The sequence below is a fragment of the Oncorhynchus tshawytscha genome, linkage group LG05, assembly GCF_018296145.1.
Source record: "Oncorhynchus tshawytscha isolate Ot180627B linkage group LG05, Otsh_v2.0, whole genome shotgun sequence".
In the NCBI taxonomy this organism is placed as follows: Eukaryota; Metazoa; Chordata; class Actinopteri; order Salmoniformes; family Salmonidae; genus Oncorhynchus; species Oncorhynchus tshawytscha.
The window spans coordinates 74,672,772-74,689,838 of record NC_056433.1 but is presented as its reverse complement, the minus strand read 5'-3'; the positions used below and the strand labels follow the sequence as shown (position 1 = coordinate 74,689,838).

Genomic DNA, 17,067 nt, shown 5'->3' with positions numbered 1-17,067 from the left:
AACAATGTTGATTCAATCAGTGTGTACCAAGTGGACATTGTGTGAGCTCTGGTTACCAAAATGGGTCAAAACATTTACTGGCTCCTGTGAGTTCATGGACATGATCAGTTATTGCCAGTTTCAATTCTTAATTGACCCTTCGCTAAACCTCGCCCCAGAATGTTGGCCAACCAATGGCATCGCTCCAATGGAGAACAACTGTCATCAAGTACGACATCTCAGACAAGCTCACGTTTGAAATACATGAAAGCCAGTGAGAAAAACTTTTCTTCAAAAATAAATGGTTTAAATGGCTAAATAGTTGAACAGTGCATCATGGGTACTTGACAGTGTGATTTCTGAAATACAGAGCCTGTTGATGATGGAGTATTTTTCGAGTACAAAAGTATTCTCTATCTCTCTCTCTCTCTCTCTCTGTCCTAGGCTTGGTGCCAGGCTAAGCTTAGATAAGGCTTTTGATGGAATGGGAAAAAGCAACAGTCTTATAGCTGCAGGGCCAGAGGTAGCATAGAAGCGGAGCATACAGTGTAATCTGTGGGGCCACCCTTTCCCTGTGCTGTGAGCTGTTTCAACAGTTGTATTGATAATAAATAAATCTAAACTACAATATTACAATGGCATTTTTGTTATGTAATAATCAGGGAGGAGGCTTTCAGTGACATTGATTAGTATGCCCCTACTAAGTTGAAAAATGTGTAGATTTGTTGATACAGGCCTCTGGTTTACTGCTTTCTGCTTATTACTGCCTCTGTGATTAAACTGTACTTGTTGGTGTTGTATCCTCAGAGACGAATCGAGTACAACTCTCTGTTTGAGTCCAATGGTGCCTTGAGGACAGAGGTAAAGCACTCACTGTTGGTCTATACACGAGACAGAAGTTGAATCTTTAGACAACATATTTACCATATGTAACATTCACTGTTGATATATCTTCACTCTAATGATATTTACTGTTGTGTCAATTTTCAGTAAAGCAATTTACAAAAATCTTCCTGTTCGTTTTTTGCTCTTTAATTCTATGTATTTTCACTAATGTGTGGGTGCCTGTAACTACCTTGCCTACAAATAAACCTTATTTAATTGCGTTTAACACATGCAAAACACATTGCTTGCAACTTTTCTAAATACCTTGACATGGTGTTTCTATGGTTGGATATGGGTTGTGCCTCTATGCATGCATCTTGCATGTGTCTGCATGAATTCATGCTTATGAAATGTTTGATTCATCCATGTGTCCATGCTTTGGATTGGCTGTCTCTGTGGCTTTCTCCTAACCTCTTCCCATGCATGCTGCAACACTCTGGACTGTGTGGACTATGCTAACCCTGCTTGCCTAGATCTACCAGAACACGGAGATGTCCCTCTCGGACCAGAATGCAGGGATCTTTAAGACCCTGCACTACCTGAGCAGTGTCATCGAGAGCATGAAGAAACCGCTCGGAACCCGGGAGAACCCGGCACGGTTTTGCAAGGACCTGCTGGACTGCCAACAGAAGCTCTCTGACGGTGAGAACCGATTTACAGAATTTATCAATTTAATGGACAATTTTCCCCAATCTACATCAATATTAGTAATCTTCACAGATTTACTCAGTAGAATAGACTGTAGTTGCTATCTTAATTTGACCAGGGAAATAATCCTGCAGCAGCAGGAAATGTGAATTATTGTGTGGATTATAATTAATGGGTATTTTTGCAGGGGTTGATACATTTTTTGTTGGGGCAAATCAAGTCTTGACAATTTAAATTGGAAAATACAAACTGTAGAAGCCTTTTTGAACCTTGAATATGCCACAACTCTGCATTTACTACTTTGCTGGAAATGTCCTGCAACAACAGAGTGATCAAATTAAGATCCATCACCTGTACCTCTGTAGGACTGTACTGGATCGACCCTAACCTGGGATGTCCGTCAGACATCATTGAGGTCTTCTGTAACTTCACGGCAGGCGGGCAGACATGTCTCCTCCCAGTAGCCTCTAACAAGGTAACCGAGCACTGCACTCCATCATCACAGGGGCTCCAGTTGGTCCATAGCAGTACTAATTTAATAAACAGATTTGTCTAGGTTTAAAGAAAAACACGTTGACATTCACAAATCCTGACTTCCACTTAAGTCGAATTCTCACTAACACATCTGTTCTTCCTTCCCTCTGCAACTTCAACAGTATTGTATGGTTTTCGGGAAATATGAGGATGCGTCATGGGTGAGGGATTCGGAGAGGATCCCTGTGAATAGTAGATCTGTGCCAGCACAGAGGGATAGGCCAATGAGTGATATATGCTTTAATAAGGTTCTTAGTGTTCATGATAATGGTTATCAACTTTACTGTAGAAATGAAACGTAAATCACTGAAAATAGATGTTGTGGTGGCAGCTGCAGAGAAGTACTTGGGGTAGGAGATTTGACTTCAGAAGAGTTACATTGTGTGTTGAGTGGTAGCGTCCTGTCCTCTCAGGCCGTTGGCCTGGGGTAGGATCAGATAGGGTTAGTAGTGGAATAAGGTGATGCGTTTTATTGAGTATAGGGTTAGTTGGTAGGGTAATTAAAATATATGTATATTATTCGGTTCCCCTTTCCCATCGCAAAGTGTAATGGATCTATACTATAGTTCAGTGGAAATGCAACATATTGGATGCCAACCACCGTTCAACCTCACCGAAGAGGACATGGATTGTGTATGTTTGCTATTCAGAGGGTGGATGAACGAGACAAAATATTTAATTGCCTTTGAACAGGGTATGGTAGTAGGTGCCAGGAGCACCAGTTTGAGTGTGTCAAGAACTGCAATGCTGGTGGGTTATTTCACACTCAACAGTTTCCCGTGTGTATCAAGAATGATCCACCACCCAAAGGACATCAAGCCAACTTGACACAACTGTGGGATGCATTGGAGTCAACATGGGCCAGCTTCCCAGTGGAATGCTTTCAAAACCTTGTAGAGTCCATGCCCTGACAAATCGAGGCTGTTCTGAGGGCAAAAGCGGGTGCAACTCAATATTAGGGAGGTGTTCATAATGTTTTGTACACTCAGTGCCAAATTGATTGTCAAGCTCAACACAGTCACTTATAGATGATTTGAACATGATGTGCGAAAAATGCTAATATCATTCCTGAGGCTTGAATGGGATTTGTGCCACAAATGCTAACATGTTAGTGTGTGGAAACAGTGCCAGTGAAACTAAACCAAAGCATGGATTAATGCAATCATACCTTGTCCAAAAAACTGTTATTTGGAAGCCCAGTGAGTCAAACATTTGGCTGTAATTGAAGAACACTTAATGATCCAACTGTTTATTTCCTTTTTTCTAAGTGTCAGGAATGGGTTTCAAGAGAGACAAGGTTTGGAAAATCCTGTTGTACATGACTTTGACTTCTATTCAGGGAAACAACATCCTGAAGACATTGGAGAATAGCGTCTGACTTTTGTTGCACATCAAGCACCCACTGGGCACAGATGTCAATTCAATGTAATTTCATTGAAATGACGTGGAAACAATGTTGATTCAATCAGTGTGTACCAAGTAGACATTGTGTGATCTCTGGTTACCAAAATGGGTCAAAACATCTTGGGTCAAAACATAAACATTTGGATCCCTGTGTTCTTCTATTACAGCCAAATGGTTGACTCATTGGGCTTCCAAAGAACAGTTTGTTGGTTATAGTTCACCCAAATTACAAAGTGACGAATTGGTTTCCTTACCCTATAAGCAGTCTATGGACAAGATATGATCTCATTAATCCATGCTTTGATTTAGTTTCCCTGGCACTGTTTCCACATACTGACATGTTAGCATTTGTGGCACAAATCCCATTCAAGTCATTGTATTTGTGAATGGGGGTGTGCTCTGTCCTCCTTTTCCTGTAGTCCACAATCATCTCCTTTGTCTTGATCACGTTGAGAGAGAGGTTGTTATCCTGGCACCACACGGCCAGGTCTCTGACCTCCCTATAGGCTGTCTCATCATTGTCGTAATCAGGCCTACCACTGTTGTGCTGTCTGCAAAGTTAATGATGGTGTTAAAGTCATTCCTGGCCATGCAGTCATGAGTGAACAGGGAGTACAGGAGGGGACTAAGCACGTACCTATGATGGGTCCCCGTGTTAAGGATCAGCGTGGTGGATGTGTTGTTACCTTCCCTCACCACCCGGGGGCGACCCGTCAGGAAGTCCAGGATCCAGTTGCAGAGGGAGGTGTTTAGTCGGCGGCAGGTAGCCTAGTGGTTAGAGCGTTGGACTAGGAACTGAAATGTTGCAAGATCTAATCCCCAAGCTGACATGTTTGAAATCTGTCATTCTGCCCCTGAACAAGGCAGTTAACCCACTGTTCCTAGGCTGTCATTGAAAATAAGAATTTGTCCTTAACTGACTTGCCTAGTTAAATAAAGATAAAAAAATAAGATAGTCCCAGGGTCCTTAGTGATGAGCTTTGAGGGCACTATGGTGTTGAATGCTAAGCTGTAGTCAAATCAAATTTATTTACAGTATATAGCCCTTCTTACATCAGCTGATATATCAAAGTGCTGTACAGAAACGCAGCCTAAAACCCTAAACAGCAAGCAATGCAGGTGTAGAAGCACGGTGGCTAGGAAAAACTCCATAGAAAGGCCAAAACCTAGAGAGGAACCAGGCTATGGGGGGTGGCCAGTCCATTCTCACATAGGTGTTCCTTTAGTCCAGGTGGGAAAGGGCAATGTAGAGCGCAATAGAGATTGCATCATCTGTGGATCTGTTGGGGCGGTATACAAATTGCAGTGGGTCTAGGTTTTCTGGGATAATGGTGTTGATGTGAGCCATGACCAGCCTTTCAAAGCACTTCATGGCTACAGACGTTCTTGGGCACATGGACTATAGTGGTCTGCTTGAAACATGCTGGTATTACAGACTCACATGCTGGTACATGCTGGTATTACATGCTGGTATTACAGTCAGGGACAGGTTGAAAATGTCAGTGAAGACACTTGCCAGTTGGTCAGCGCATGCTCGGAGTACACGTCCTGGTAATCCATCTGGCCCTGAAGCCTTGTGAATGTTGCCCTGTTTAGAGGTCTTGCTCACATCGGCTACGGAGAGCGTGATCACAGTCATCCGGAACAGCTGATGCTCTCATGCATGTTGCTTGCCTCGAGCGAGCATAGAAGTAATTTAGCTCATCTGGTATGTTCGTGTCACTGTGCTGCTTGTGGCTGTGCTTCCCTTTGTAGTTTGTAATAGTTTGCAAGCCCTGCCACATCTGATGAGTGTTGGAGCCGGCGTAGTACAATTCAATCTTAGTCCTGTATTGACGCTTTGCCTGTTTGATGGTTCGTAGGAGGGCATAGCGGGATTTCTAAAAGCACCCGGGTTTGAGTCCCGCTCCTTGAAAGCGGCAGCTCTACCCTTTAGCTCAGTGCGGATGTTGCCTGTGATCCATGGCTTCTGGTTGGGGTATGTACGTATAGTCACTGTAGGGACGATGTCATCAATGCACTTATTGATGAAGCCAGTGACTGATGTGGTGTACTCCTCAATGCCATCGGAAAAATCCCGGAACATATTCAAGTCTGTGCTAGCAAAACAGTCCTTTAGCTTAGCATCTGCATCATCTGACCACTTCTTTATTGATCTAGTCACTGGTGCTTTCTGCTTTAGTTTTTGCTTGTAAGCAGGACTCAGGAGGATAGAATTATGGTTAAATTTGCCAAATGTAGGGCGGGGGAGAGCTTGTGTGTGTAGAGTGAAGGTGGTCTGGAGTTTTTTTCCTCTGATTGCACGTTTAACATACTGATAGAAATGAGGTAAAACTGATTTAAGTTTCCCTGCATTGAACTCCCCGGCCACTAGTAGTGCCGCCTCAGGATGAGCGTTTTCCTGTTTGCTTATGGCCTTATACAGACATTGAGTGCGGTATTAGTGCCAGCATCGGTTTGTGGTGGTAAATAGACAGCTATGAAAAATATAGAATCGTGTGGTCTACAGCTTATCATGAGATACTCTATCTCAGGCGAGCAAAACCTCGAGACTTCCTTAATATTAGATTTTGTGCACCAGCTGTTGTTTACAAATATACACAGACCACCACTCCTTGTCTTACCAGAGGCAGCTGTTCTATCTTGCAGATGCAGTGTAAACCCCACCAACTGTATGTTATTCATGTCGTCATTCAGCCACGACTCGCGGAAACACAAGATATTACAGTTTTTAATGCCCCGTTGGTAGGATGTTCGTGATCGTAGCTCGTCTAATTTGTTATCCAATGATTGTACATTGGCTAATAGGACTGATGGTAGAGGCAGATTACCCATTCGACGTCAGATCCTTACAATGCACCCAGACCTACCTCTGCGACTGGGGACAGCAAGGAGTCATCATGAGGCATGGTCCTAAGGGCTCAGGTCCTCCGAGAGAGAGAAAGAAAGAGAGAAAGAGAGAATTAGACAGAGCATACTTAAATTCACACAGGACACCAGATAAGACAGAAGAAGTACTCCAGATATAACAAACTGACCCTAGCCCCCCGACAGATAAACTACTGCTGCATAAATACTGGAGGCTGAGACAGGAGGGGTCAGGAGACACTGTGGCCCCATCCGATGATACCCCCGGACAGGACCAAACAGGAAGGATATAACCCCACACCACTAGAGGGATATCAGGCAGAGACAGCAAGAGACAGCAAGGGCGGTTCGTTGCTCCAGAGCCTTTCCGTTCACCTTCACTCCTGTGCCAGACTACACTCAATCATATGGCCCAGTGAAGAGATGAGTCTTCAGTAAAGACTTAAAGGTTGAGACCGAGTCTGTGTCTCTCACATGGGTAGGCAGACCGTTCCATAAAAATGGAGCTCTATAGGAGAAAGCCCTGCCTCCAGCTGTTTGCTTAGAAATTCTAGGGACAATTAGGAGGCCTGCGTCTTGTGACCGTAGAGTACGTGTAGGTATGTACGGCAGGACCAAATCAGAAAGATAAGTAGGAGCAAGCCCATGTAATGGTGTGTAGGTTAGCAGTAAAACCTTGAAATCAGCCAGTGTAGGGAGGCTAGCACTGGAGTAATATGATAAAAAAATGTGGTTCTAGTCAGGATTCTATCAGCCGTATTTAGCACTAACTGAAGTTTATGTAGTGCTTTATCCGGGTAGCCGGAAAGTAGAGCATTGCAGTAGTCTAACCTAGAAGTACCAAAAGCATGGATTAATTTTTCTGCATCATTTTTGGACAGAAAGTTTCTGATTTTTGCAATGTTACGTAGATGGAAAAAAGCTGTCCTTGAAAGAGTCTTGATATGTTCGTCAAAAGAGAGATCAGGGTCCAGAGTAACTCTGAGGTCCTTCACAGTTTTATTTGAGACGACTGTACAACCATCCAGATTAATTGTCAGATTCAACAGAAGATCAAATCAAATCAAATCAAATGTATTTATATAGCCCTTCGTACATCAGCTGATATCTCAAAGTGCTGTACAGAAACCCAGCCTAAAACCCCAAACAGCAAGCAATGCAGGTGTAGAAGCACGGTGGCTAGGAAAAACTCCCTAGAAAGGCCAAAACCTAGGAAGAAACCTAGAGAGGAACCAGGCTATGTGGGGTGGCCAGTCCTCTTCTGGCTGTGCCGGGTGGAGATTATAACAGAACATGGCCAAGATGTTCAAATGTTCATAAATGACAAGATCTCTTTGTTTCTTGGGACCTAGAACAAGCATCTCTGTTTTGTCCGAGTTTAAAAGTAGAAAGTTTGCAGCCACCCATTTCCTTATGTCTGAAACACAGGCTTCTAGCGAGGGCAATTTTGGGGCTTCACCATGTTTCATTGAAATGTACATCTGTGTGTCATCCGCATAGCAGTGAAAGTTAACATTATGTTTTCGAATGACATCCCCAAGAGGTCAAATATATAGAGAAAACAATAGTGGTCCTAAAACGGAACCTTAAGGAACACCGAAATTTACAGTTGATTTGTCAGAGGACAAACCATTCACAGAGACACAGTTATCTTTCCGACAGATAAGATCTAAACCAGGCCAGAACTTGTCCGTGTAGACCAATTTGGGTTTCCAATCTCTCCAAAAGAATGTGGTGATCGATGGTATCAAAAGCAGCACTAAGGTCTAGGAGCACGAGGACAGATGCAGAGCCTTGGTCTGATGCCATTAAAAGGTCATTTACCACCTTCACAAGTGCAGTCTCAGTGCTATGATGGGGTCTAAAACCAGACTGAAGCATTTCGTTTTCATGGTTTGTCTTCAGGAAGGCAGTGAGTTGTTGCGCAACAGCTTTTTCAAATTTTTTTGAGAGGAATAGAAGATTTGATATAAGCTGATAGTTTTTTATATTTTCTGGGTCAAGGTTTGGCTTTTTCAAGAGAGGCTTTATTACTGCCACTTTTAGTGAGTTTGGTATACATCCGGTGGATAGAGAGCCGTTTATTATGTTCAACATAGTAGGGCCAAGCACAGGAAGCAGTTCTTTCAGTAGTTTAGTTGGAATAGGGTCCAGTATGCAGCTTGAAGGTTCAGAGGCCATGATTATTTTCATCATTGTATCAAGAGATATAGTACTAAAACACTTGAGTGTCTCTCTTGATCCTAGGTCCTGGCAGAGTTGTGCAGACTCAGGACAACTGAGCTTTGGAGGAATATGCAGATTTAAAGAGGAGTCTGTAAATTGCTTTCTAATGATCATGATATTTTCCTCAAAGAAGTTCATGAATTTATTACTGCTGAAGTGAAAGCCATCCTCTCTTGGGGAATGCTGCTTTGCGACATTATCAAAAATATATTTTGGATTGTTCTTATTTTCCTCAATTAAGTTGAAAAAATAGGATGATCGAGCAGCAGTAAGGGCTCTTCGATACTGCACGGTACTGTCTTTCCAAGCTAGTCGGAAGACTTCCAGTTTGGTGTGGCGCCATTTCCGTTCCAATTTTCTGGAAGTTTGCTTCAGAGCTCTGGTATTTTCTGTATACCAGGGAGCTAGTTTCTTATGACAAATGTTTTTAGTTTTTAGGGGTGCAACTGCATCTAGGGTATTGCGCAAGGTTAAATTGAGTTCCTCAGTTAGGTGGTTAACTGATTTTTGTCCTCTGACATCCTTGGGTAGGCAGAGGGAGTCTGGGCATCAAGGCCATCAAGGAATCTTTGTGTTGTCTGAGAATTTATAGCATGACTTTTGATGCTCCTTGGTTGGGGTCTGAGCAGATTATTTTTTTGCGATTGCAAACATAATAAAATGGTGGTCCAATAGTCCAGGATTATGAGGAAAAACATTAAGATCCACAACATTTATTCCATGGGACAAAACTAGGTCCAGAGTAGCACTGTGACAGTGAGTAGGTCCAGTGACGTGTTGGACAAAACCCACTGAGTCGATGATGGCTCCGAAAGCCTTTTGGAGTGGGTCTGTGGACTTTTCCATGTGAATACTAAAATCACCAAAAATATCTGCTTTGACTACAAGGTCCGATAGGAATTCAGGGAACCCAGTGAGGAACGCTGTATATGGCCCAGGAGGCCTGTAAACAGTAGCTATTAAAAGTGATTGAGTAGGCTGCATAGATTTCATGACTAGAAGCTCAAAAGACGAAAACGTGAGGCCTCATTTAAGCCATGTTTCAGTCAGGCCAATCAAATCAAGTTTAAAAGTAGAAATTAGTTCATTGACTATAACTGCCTTTGAAGTGAGGGATCTAACATTAAGTAGCCCTATTTTGAGATGTGAGGTATCACAATCTCTTTCAATAATGGCAGGAATGGAGGAGGTCTTTATCCTAGTGAGATTGCTAAGGCGAACACCGCCATGTTTAGTTTTGCCCAACCTAGGTCGAGGCACAGACACTGTCTCAATGGGGATAGCTGAGCTGACTACACTGACTGTGCTAGTGGCAGACTCCACTAAGCTGGCAGGCTGGCTAACAGCCTGCTGCCTGGCCTGCACCCTATTTCATTGTGGAGCTAGAGGATTTCGAGCCCTGTCTATGTTGGTAGATAAGATGAGAGCACCCCTCCAGCTAGAATGGAGTCACTCACTCCTCAGCAGGCCAGGCTTGTTCCTGTTTGTGGGTGAGTCCCAGAAAGAGGGCCAATTATCTACAAATTCTATCTTTCGGGAGAGGCAGAAAACATTTTTCAACCAGCGATTGAGTTGTGAGACTGCTGTAGAGCTCATCACTCCCCCTAACTGGGAGAGGGCAAGAGACAATTACTCAATGCCGACACATCTTTCTAGCTGATTTACACGCTCAAGCTATGTTGCGCTTGGTGACCTCTGACTGTTTCATCCTAACATCGTTGGTGCCGACGTGGATAACAATATCTCTATACTCTCTACACTCGCCAGTTTTAGCTATAGCCTGCACCATCTTCAGATTAGCCTTAGCGACAGTAGCCCTGCCCCCTGGTAAACAATGTATGATCTCTGGATGATTCGTTTTAAGTCTAACACTGCGGGTAATGGAGTCGACAATGGCTAGGGTTTTCAATTTGTCAGACCTAAGGGTGGGAGGCTTCGGCATTCCTACAGCATTTCCTTCCAGAAGCCATGAGAAAATTGTCCAGCTGCGGGGACGAAGGGATTTGCGAGGGGATTTGTACTAACGTTATTATCTGTACTTACTGGTGGCACAGACACTGTTTCATTCTTTCCTACACTGAAATTACCCTTGCCTAACGATTGTGTCTGAAGCTGGGCTTGCAGCACAGCTATCCTCGCCATAAGGCGATTGTTCTCCTGTATATTATGAGTACAGCGACTGCAATTAGAAGGCATCGTGTTATTGTTACTACTTAGATTCGGCTGTTAGAGGTCCTGACAAACCATGTCCGGAGTGAAAAAGTTGAATGAAAAAAAAGTTGAGTGAGGGAAAACTAAAAATATAAACGGTAATTAAAAAGTAAAAACCGTAAAGTTGTCAGGTAGCAAAGGAAGGTTGGCAACAAAACACACAGCAACGCGTAAACAAGTCTGCAAGTTGTGACCGGAAATGACAAGGTGAAACAAAAGTTACTGTTTTAACATACACAATCCATGTCCTCTTCGGTGAGGTTGAATGGTGGTTGGCATCCAATATGTTGCATTTCCACTGAACTATAGTATAGATCCATTACACTTTGCGATGGGAAAGGGGAACCGAATAATATACATATATTTTAATTACCCTACCAACTAACCCTATACTCAATAAAACGCATCACCTTATTCCACTACTAACCCTATCTGATCCTACCCCAGGCCAACGGCCTGAGAGGACAGGACGCTACCACTCAACACACAATGTAACTCTTCTGAAGTCAAATCTCCTACCCCAAGTACTTCTCTGCAGCTGCCACCACAACATCTATTTTCAGTGATTTACGTTTCATTTCTACAGTAAAGTTGATAACCATTATCATGAACACTAAGAACCTTATTAAAGCATATATCACTCATTGGCCTATCCCTCTGTGCTGGCACAGATCTACTATTCACAGGGATCCTCTCCAAATCCCTCACCCTTGACCTATCCTCCTCTACTTTCTTCACTGCCTCAGCATAAGACACCTTCTGCACTACTCTGGCTCTAGCTACTTCAACCTGCCTTTGTTGCATTTGACACTTCCGATCCCCAGCAACATGTGCACCCCTGCAGTTGACACACACCTTTATCCACTGAAACTACACAACCCTCTATCCCATGCCCTCCTGCACACTTCCCACATCTTGGAATCTCCCTCCTACACACTACTGCGACATGACCATAAATGTTACACCTGAAACAGCGCAGTGGACTTGCCACAAACGCTCTAACAGGGTAACTGATATATCCTGACATGACCTTGTCTGGTAAAGACTGACTCCAGACGGCAAACACCAGAAATAGCAAGAAACAGATCTTGACTTAAGTTGCGTCGCACAGAGCGTCCTGCTCACTCTGATCTGAAGAAACATAAAGAAACATTACAAGTCCACTTCGGGTTACCTTCATCGACTCAACAGCACCAACCATCTTTTCCACCCATGGATCAGCCAAAAGGACTGGTTCCACCCTCTTCAAAAATCTCACTCCCACTGGACCAAACTTATCTTTATCATAACCATGTCCATCAATGCAAGGCTCGGGCTCCGAGTTCCTCACAACACCTTCTACCACTTCCATTTCACCTCCAGAACTCAAACTGGCGTCCGGCTCACTCTGAATTTGACACCAATCTTCCTCGATATACCATATCCCTTGTTATTGCTCGCTTCAACAGATTCAGAGTACATTCTCTGCCTCCCTCAGTCTTTTCAATATTCAACTTTTCCAAGCCGACATCTCTTTTTAACAAGAGACCTGCTAAGCCCTGTAGTCCCTCTACCTCTTCTTCGATGGTGTTTACCGGCGGTTGGCATCCAATGTTAATGCTGCATTGCCGACACCAGCTGGACAGGGTATTGAATAAGAAACTAAAGAAACTTTGTGGGAAAGGGGGAAAACGACATCATACAAAATGAAGCACGTCAACTAAGAAAACCCATCCCACTTCTTCAATCACTGTCCACTCCAAAATACATCCCAACACAGGCTCAGGGGCCTGTGATGGCAGAACATTCACAGACAGGACTGCCTCGGCTGTGAAATCACGCAGACCCAAAAAAACATACGGCGGCATTCAAAATGATTCACATTTTCTTAGACTTCTTCTCTGCTGGTGCTGTACAGTTTATGACCATTGCAATCGATAATCCAAATTCCCCTTTTTAACATGTAGCATTTCACTATCCCTCAGTAGATGAGAAACCTTCACTAGTCATGTTAGCTAAGAATGATAATCAGTCTCTGTCACTGGTGTAATGTCATTTTTATTACATCATCATTTCTCATTCAAAATGTGTTCCTACAGATGTAGGCCTTAACCCAACCCCTCTGAATCAGAGAGGTGCAGAGGGCTGTCTGAATCGACATCCACGTCTTCGGCGCCCGGGGAACAGGGTGTTGACTGCCTTGCTCAGGGCCAGAATGACAGATTTTTACCTTGTCAGCTCGGGGATTTGATCCAGCAACCTTCCGGTTACTGGCCCAACACTCTAAATACATACTCCAATTGGAATGTCGGCCTAAGCCCTACACATATTGTCTCAAGAAAATGTATATTTTTAATACCCTCAAACACCACTTAGGCATACCTCGTTTCAAAATAGGCCATCATCACTGTCAATCGTGAATGATAATTCTTCACCTTTTATCTGTGAAAAGTCCAGACTGTGTAGGCAAGCCAATCATTTGATCTCATTCAGTTTCATGGGAATATGCATTTAGATCTGTTTGAATTACTGTTTGGTGAGCAAATTAGAGTAGATGGTGTTAAACTGTTAGTCTTTGTTGTATTTTGTTTTAATCGAAGAATATATCCTTCCTTGTGGCACGTGCAGTTGAGTGTTGGCCGCATTAGGAAAGAAATGTGACTATTCAGCTTCAGCTAACCATGATAAAATCTCACTAGAAATGAAGAGGTGTTTTTGGCGTAAAAGTAACATTACGCCAAAATAGTAACTATGCTATGCTTTTGTATTAGGTTCTGTTATGTAAAATACTAATTCATCATTTTGGGATCTTGTGGGACATTGATTCAGCTTCAGAAATCATTTTCCAGATAGATTTTTCCCAGCTCCGTGTATTCTCAAATTTGAAAGAGTAAGGGAGTGCCGCTCCCTTGTGTTCCAGCAGCATTACTCCCCTGGTCTCTGTATGCATCTGTTTGCTGAATTATTGAGCAGTGAAAGGTATCATAAGAGATGCCTCCGTTATCTCCACTAACTCTTACCATGCTCCCTCCACAGCTGTCGTTCGGTGTGCATAAGGTTCAGATGAAGTTCCTCCACCTCTTGAGCACAGAGGCCAGTCAGGACATTACCTTCCACTGTCTGAGTGACCCTCCCTTCAGCCCCACAAACACCTACAGTGCTGACGACCCAGGACAGGAGTATCAGGCCAGACCACCAAGGTTTAGGGGATGGAACGGACAGATGTTTGAGGAAGACACTCTACTTGAACCTCACATGTTACTAGACGAATGCAGGGTAAGGAGCCGGAGAGAGGAAGAGATATATGATGATTTCACTTCAGACCTGGGCCTGCATTCATAAAGCATTTCAAAGTAGCATTGCTAATCTAGGATCAGGTCCTCCCTGTCCATGTAATCTTATTCATTATAATCTAAAAGGCAAAACTGATCCTAGATCAGCACTCCTACTTTGAGACTTTGTGAATACGGGCATCCAGTGTGTGTCAATGACTTCATATTGTATATTTTCCCTTCTAGATCCAAGATGGCAGCTGGCACCAGTCACGCTTCTTCTTCCATACTCAGGACAGCTACGAGCTCCCCATCATTGATATACAGGAGCAACCTTTGTCACAGTCCAACGATCTGCGCCACCTCGAGGTGGGACCTGTCTGTTTCCTGTGAGGTCATTATCCATCGCTAGCCTGCCTGTCCAAAATATAAACTATATAAAACGAGTATGGCATAAGCAGGCCAAAATGGCTGCTCACCAAACCAAAGAGAGATCTCTATAAGCCCAAGCAGAGTTGGTCCCCCACTTGGGAGACCCTTTATGGAGTGTTAGCGAGTGTCAAACGCCCTGTCCAATCGATGGCAGACTTCTGTGGAAGAACTCAGTCCATAGCAAACTAGGCCAGCTTACAGTAAGTTGGCCTCAGGAGAGCAGTGTATACCAATATTTATCAAATAAATTTGTAAAGTGTGTCTGTTTGGTTTTTGTTTTTCAAAAGGTGCTTGAGTGCGTTGGACAGTTGGTCCCTGAACTCAGGACAGGGCTCATCCACACAACACCGTCCTAAAACACAAATCCTGTGCCTCCCTCCCCTACTGCCCACCCCCATCCTCCTTCTCCCCCATATTCACCCTCCCAGCCATCCTCAGAAGGGGCCTAGCTATCCGAAGGAAAGCTCTAGGGACTTTGTAACAGGAATACTGTACAACAAAAGCTTCCTAAGAGTGCAATAGCTTGTGAATTAAGAGTGAGAGATTTCATATTGCAATTTCAATCAAAGGTCAACTGCCAGCTCGGACCGCAATTTTGTTTATTTTTAATGTTTGAATCTGTTGTCCAACACAGCTGGATGTTTACACCTTGGGTAAGTCCAAAATGGCACCATATTCCCTATGTAATGCACTAGGTTTAACCAGGGCACATAGAGCTCAAATGTAGTGCACTAAATCAGGAATATGGTTCTATTTTGGACACTGCCCTTGAAAGATGGTGCTCTACCTCCCGCTTGTATGCCTTCTATAGGTGCTAGTGTCAAGTAATTCTTTGTCCTTATGTACCGGTTACATCAAGATCTGTTGTAAGAGTACTTATTTGAAATTTATATGAAACATTTGTTGATGAATTACATATTTTTTAGCTTTTACTCTTCATTTTATTTGGTAGGTGGTAACGTAACCTATCATTGGTGCTGCAACAGACACAAGAGCGTGAGACATCAGTGAGTTGTGAGACATTTTTCCTGTGTATATTTTGACATTATATTGTTGATTATTTATATCCTTTGTTTTTGTTCACATTACTGTACCCCAATAAATTATACTCTCAGAGATCTATTTGGTCAACTCCAACTTAGTCCAAATAACTATTTATGTAAAAAATTGTATTTGTATACTATGTACACACATTATGTGACTGTTCATTGTATATGTTCACATTCACTACAATGGTGGTTGATAGCTCATACTGGCAGCTAGCATAGGCCAGAGTCAGAACACATCACACATAGCAATGATCTTGTTCTTAAGTTATGTTACGTTGAAAAAAGTGTAATTAAATAACTAAATGCTCTCGAGGAATAAAGTTAAAATTGTGTAAATATGAAATATATTGACATTAAATAAATGAAATGTTTTAATCCCAAAATAGTAAATACCGTCTTGTTATTTTGTTGATGTTCAAAACAGTATTTCTGAAGTCCAACAGTGACCTGGTTAAAAACTGCAATTAGAGATATGTATTTATCATTAGCAGCGCAACTTCAGATTTCCAATACTCATAAGTCTCTATTATTTTTCCAAATTTTGAGAAGTCCAAGTCCAACACGCCCCTCTGGCATCAAACTCAAAAATCTGTTTTTCATTGAAATGGTTTGAATTCTTGACACCCACTCTCTCAGTTCCAGCAACATTTAAACTTCGCTGGAAGCTGTATAGATACTGGTAACATGGAGAGTTACTGGTAATAAGGAGGTTTTTTTTTACGATTAAAAACAATGCATGCAATGTAGGCTACATATAAACATCACTTGGGCTTTTCCTTCTTAACACAATACTAGCATGGACCTTTAAACTTGACAAAGATCCTATGGAATGACAAGCACTGTGTTACCATGGATAGGGACAAAGCAAATAAACTATGAGAAACAAAATGGCTGACTTCCCTTGAGATAGATACGAAGAACAGTTTGGATTCAGATGTTTGCTCTTGTTTGACCCGACTTTGATACTGTTGCTTTTGTCTCCTCCAAACAAAGATACAAGAAAAACAATGCATATTTTGTTAATTTCTTTTCATTAGACATCAGCTCATCTCTCCTGGGCCTGGTCAGTCTGGGTTAGAAAGGCTTTAGTTTTATAATGGTCAGCTTCAGTCCTCAGAACAACACAGCTCCTATTGATGTACATGGGCCTACACACAGAGTAAGAGAGGCTGGCTGACAGACTGACATGCAGCACATGATAGAGAGAGGGGGGATCTTCCACGCATCAAATGTCCTATATTACACGAATACCAACACCAGGGGGCGCTTTTCTGCATTGTCAAGACAAACCGGAATACATCCGTCACATATTTTTCTCCACGTATAGCGGAAGACGGTAAACTTCAGACTGCTTTGATTGAAACAGAGCTTCGAGAGAGTAATTTCTAGAAATGTATACAAGTATGCTGTCTTCGGTGGATACAGTCGCAGCTGCTGAAAGCCACGTCGAGAATGACCGTCTGGGAGACGAACTCAAAGGAAACAAAATAAAACTATCCCTGGCAAAGTAAGAAGGCAGCTAGCTAGCTAAGCTAACGCTTGGTGGGCTAGATGGTGTCTAGCTCAATAACACAGCAAGC

At 42.8% G+C, this 17,067-nt stretch overlaps 2 protein-coding genes across 2 annotated transcripts in view; both read left to right on the top strand.

The window, feature by feature from the left end:
* LOC112233914 (collagen alpha-1(XXIV) chain-like) overlaps positions 1 to 15,554 on the top strand; it is a 260,500-nt gene extending 244,946 nt beyond the window's left edge. Inside the window, exons 56-60 of the mRNA XM_042322354.1 lie at positions 787 to 840; positions 1,338 to 1,506; positions 1,878 to 1,987; positions 13,771 to 14,010; positions 14,253 to 15,554. Of these exons, the coding sequence (XP_042178288.1) occupies positions 787 to 840; positions 1,338 to 1,506; positions 1,878 to 1,987; positions 13,771 to 14,010; positions 14,253 to 14,399 (720 nt within the window). The 3' untranslated portion in view covers positions 14,400 to 15,554. The remainder of the gene's footprint in view (positions 1 to 786; positions 841 to 1,337; positions 1,507 to 1,877; positions 1,988 to 13,770; positions 14,011 to 14,252) is intronic.
* Positions 15,555 to 16,769: 1,215 nt separating this feature from the next.
* znhit6 (zinc finger HIT-type containing 6) overlaps positions 16,770 to 17,067 on the top strand; it is a 46,785-nt gene continuing 46,487 nt past the window's right edge. Inside the window, exon 1 of the mRNA XM_024401860.2 lies at positions 16,770 to 16,994. Coding sequence (XP_024257628.1) covers positions 16,879 to 16,994 — 116 coding nt within the window. The 5' untranslated portion in view covers positions 16,770 to 16,878. The remainder of the gene's footprint in view (positions 16,995 to 17,067) is intronic.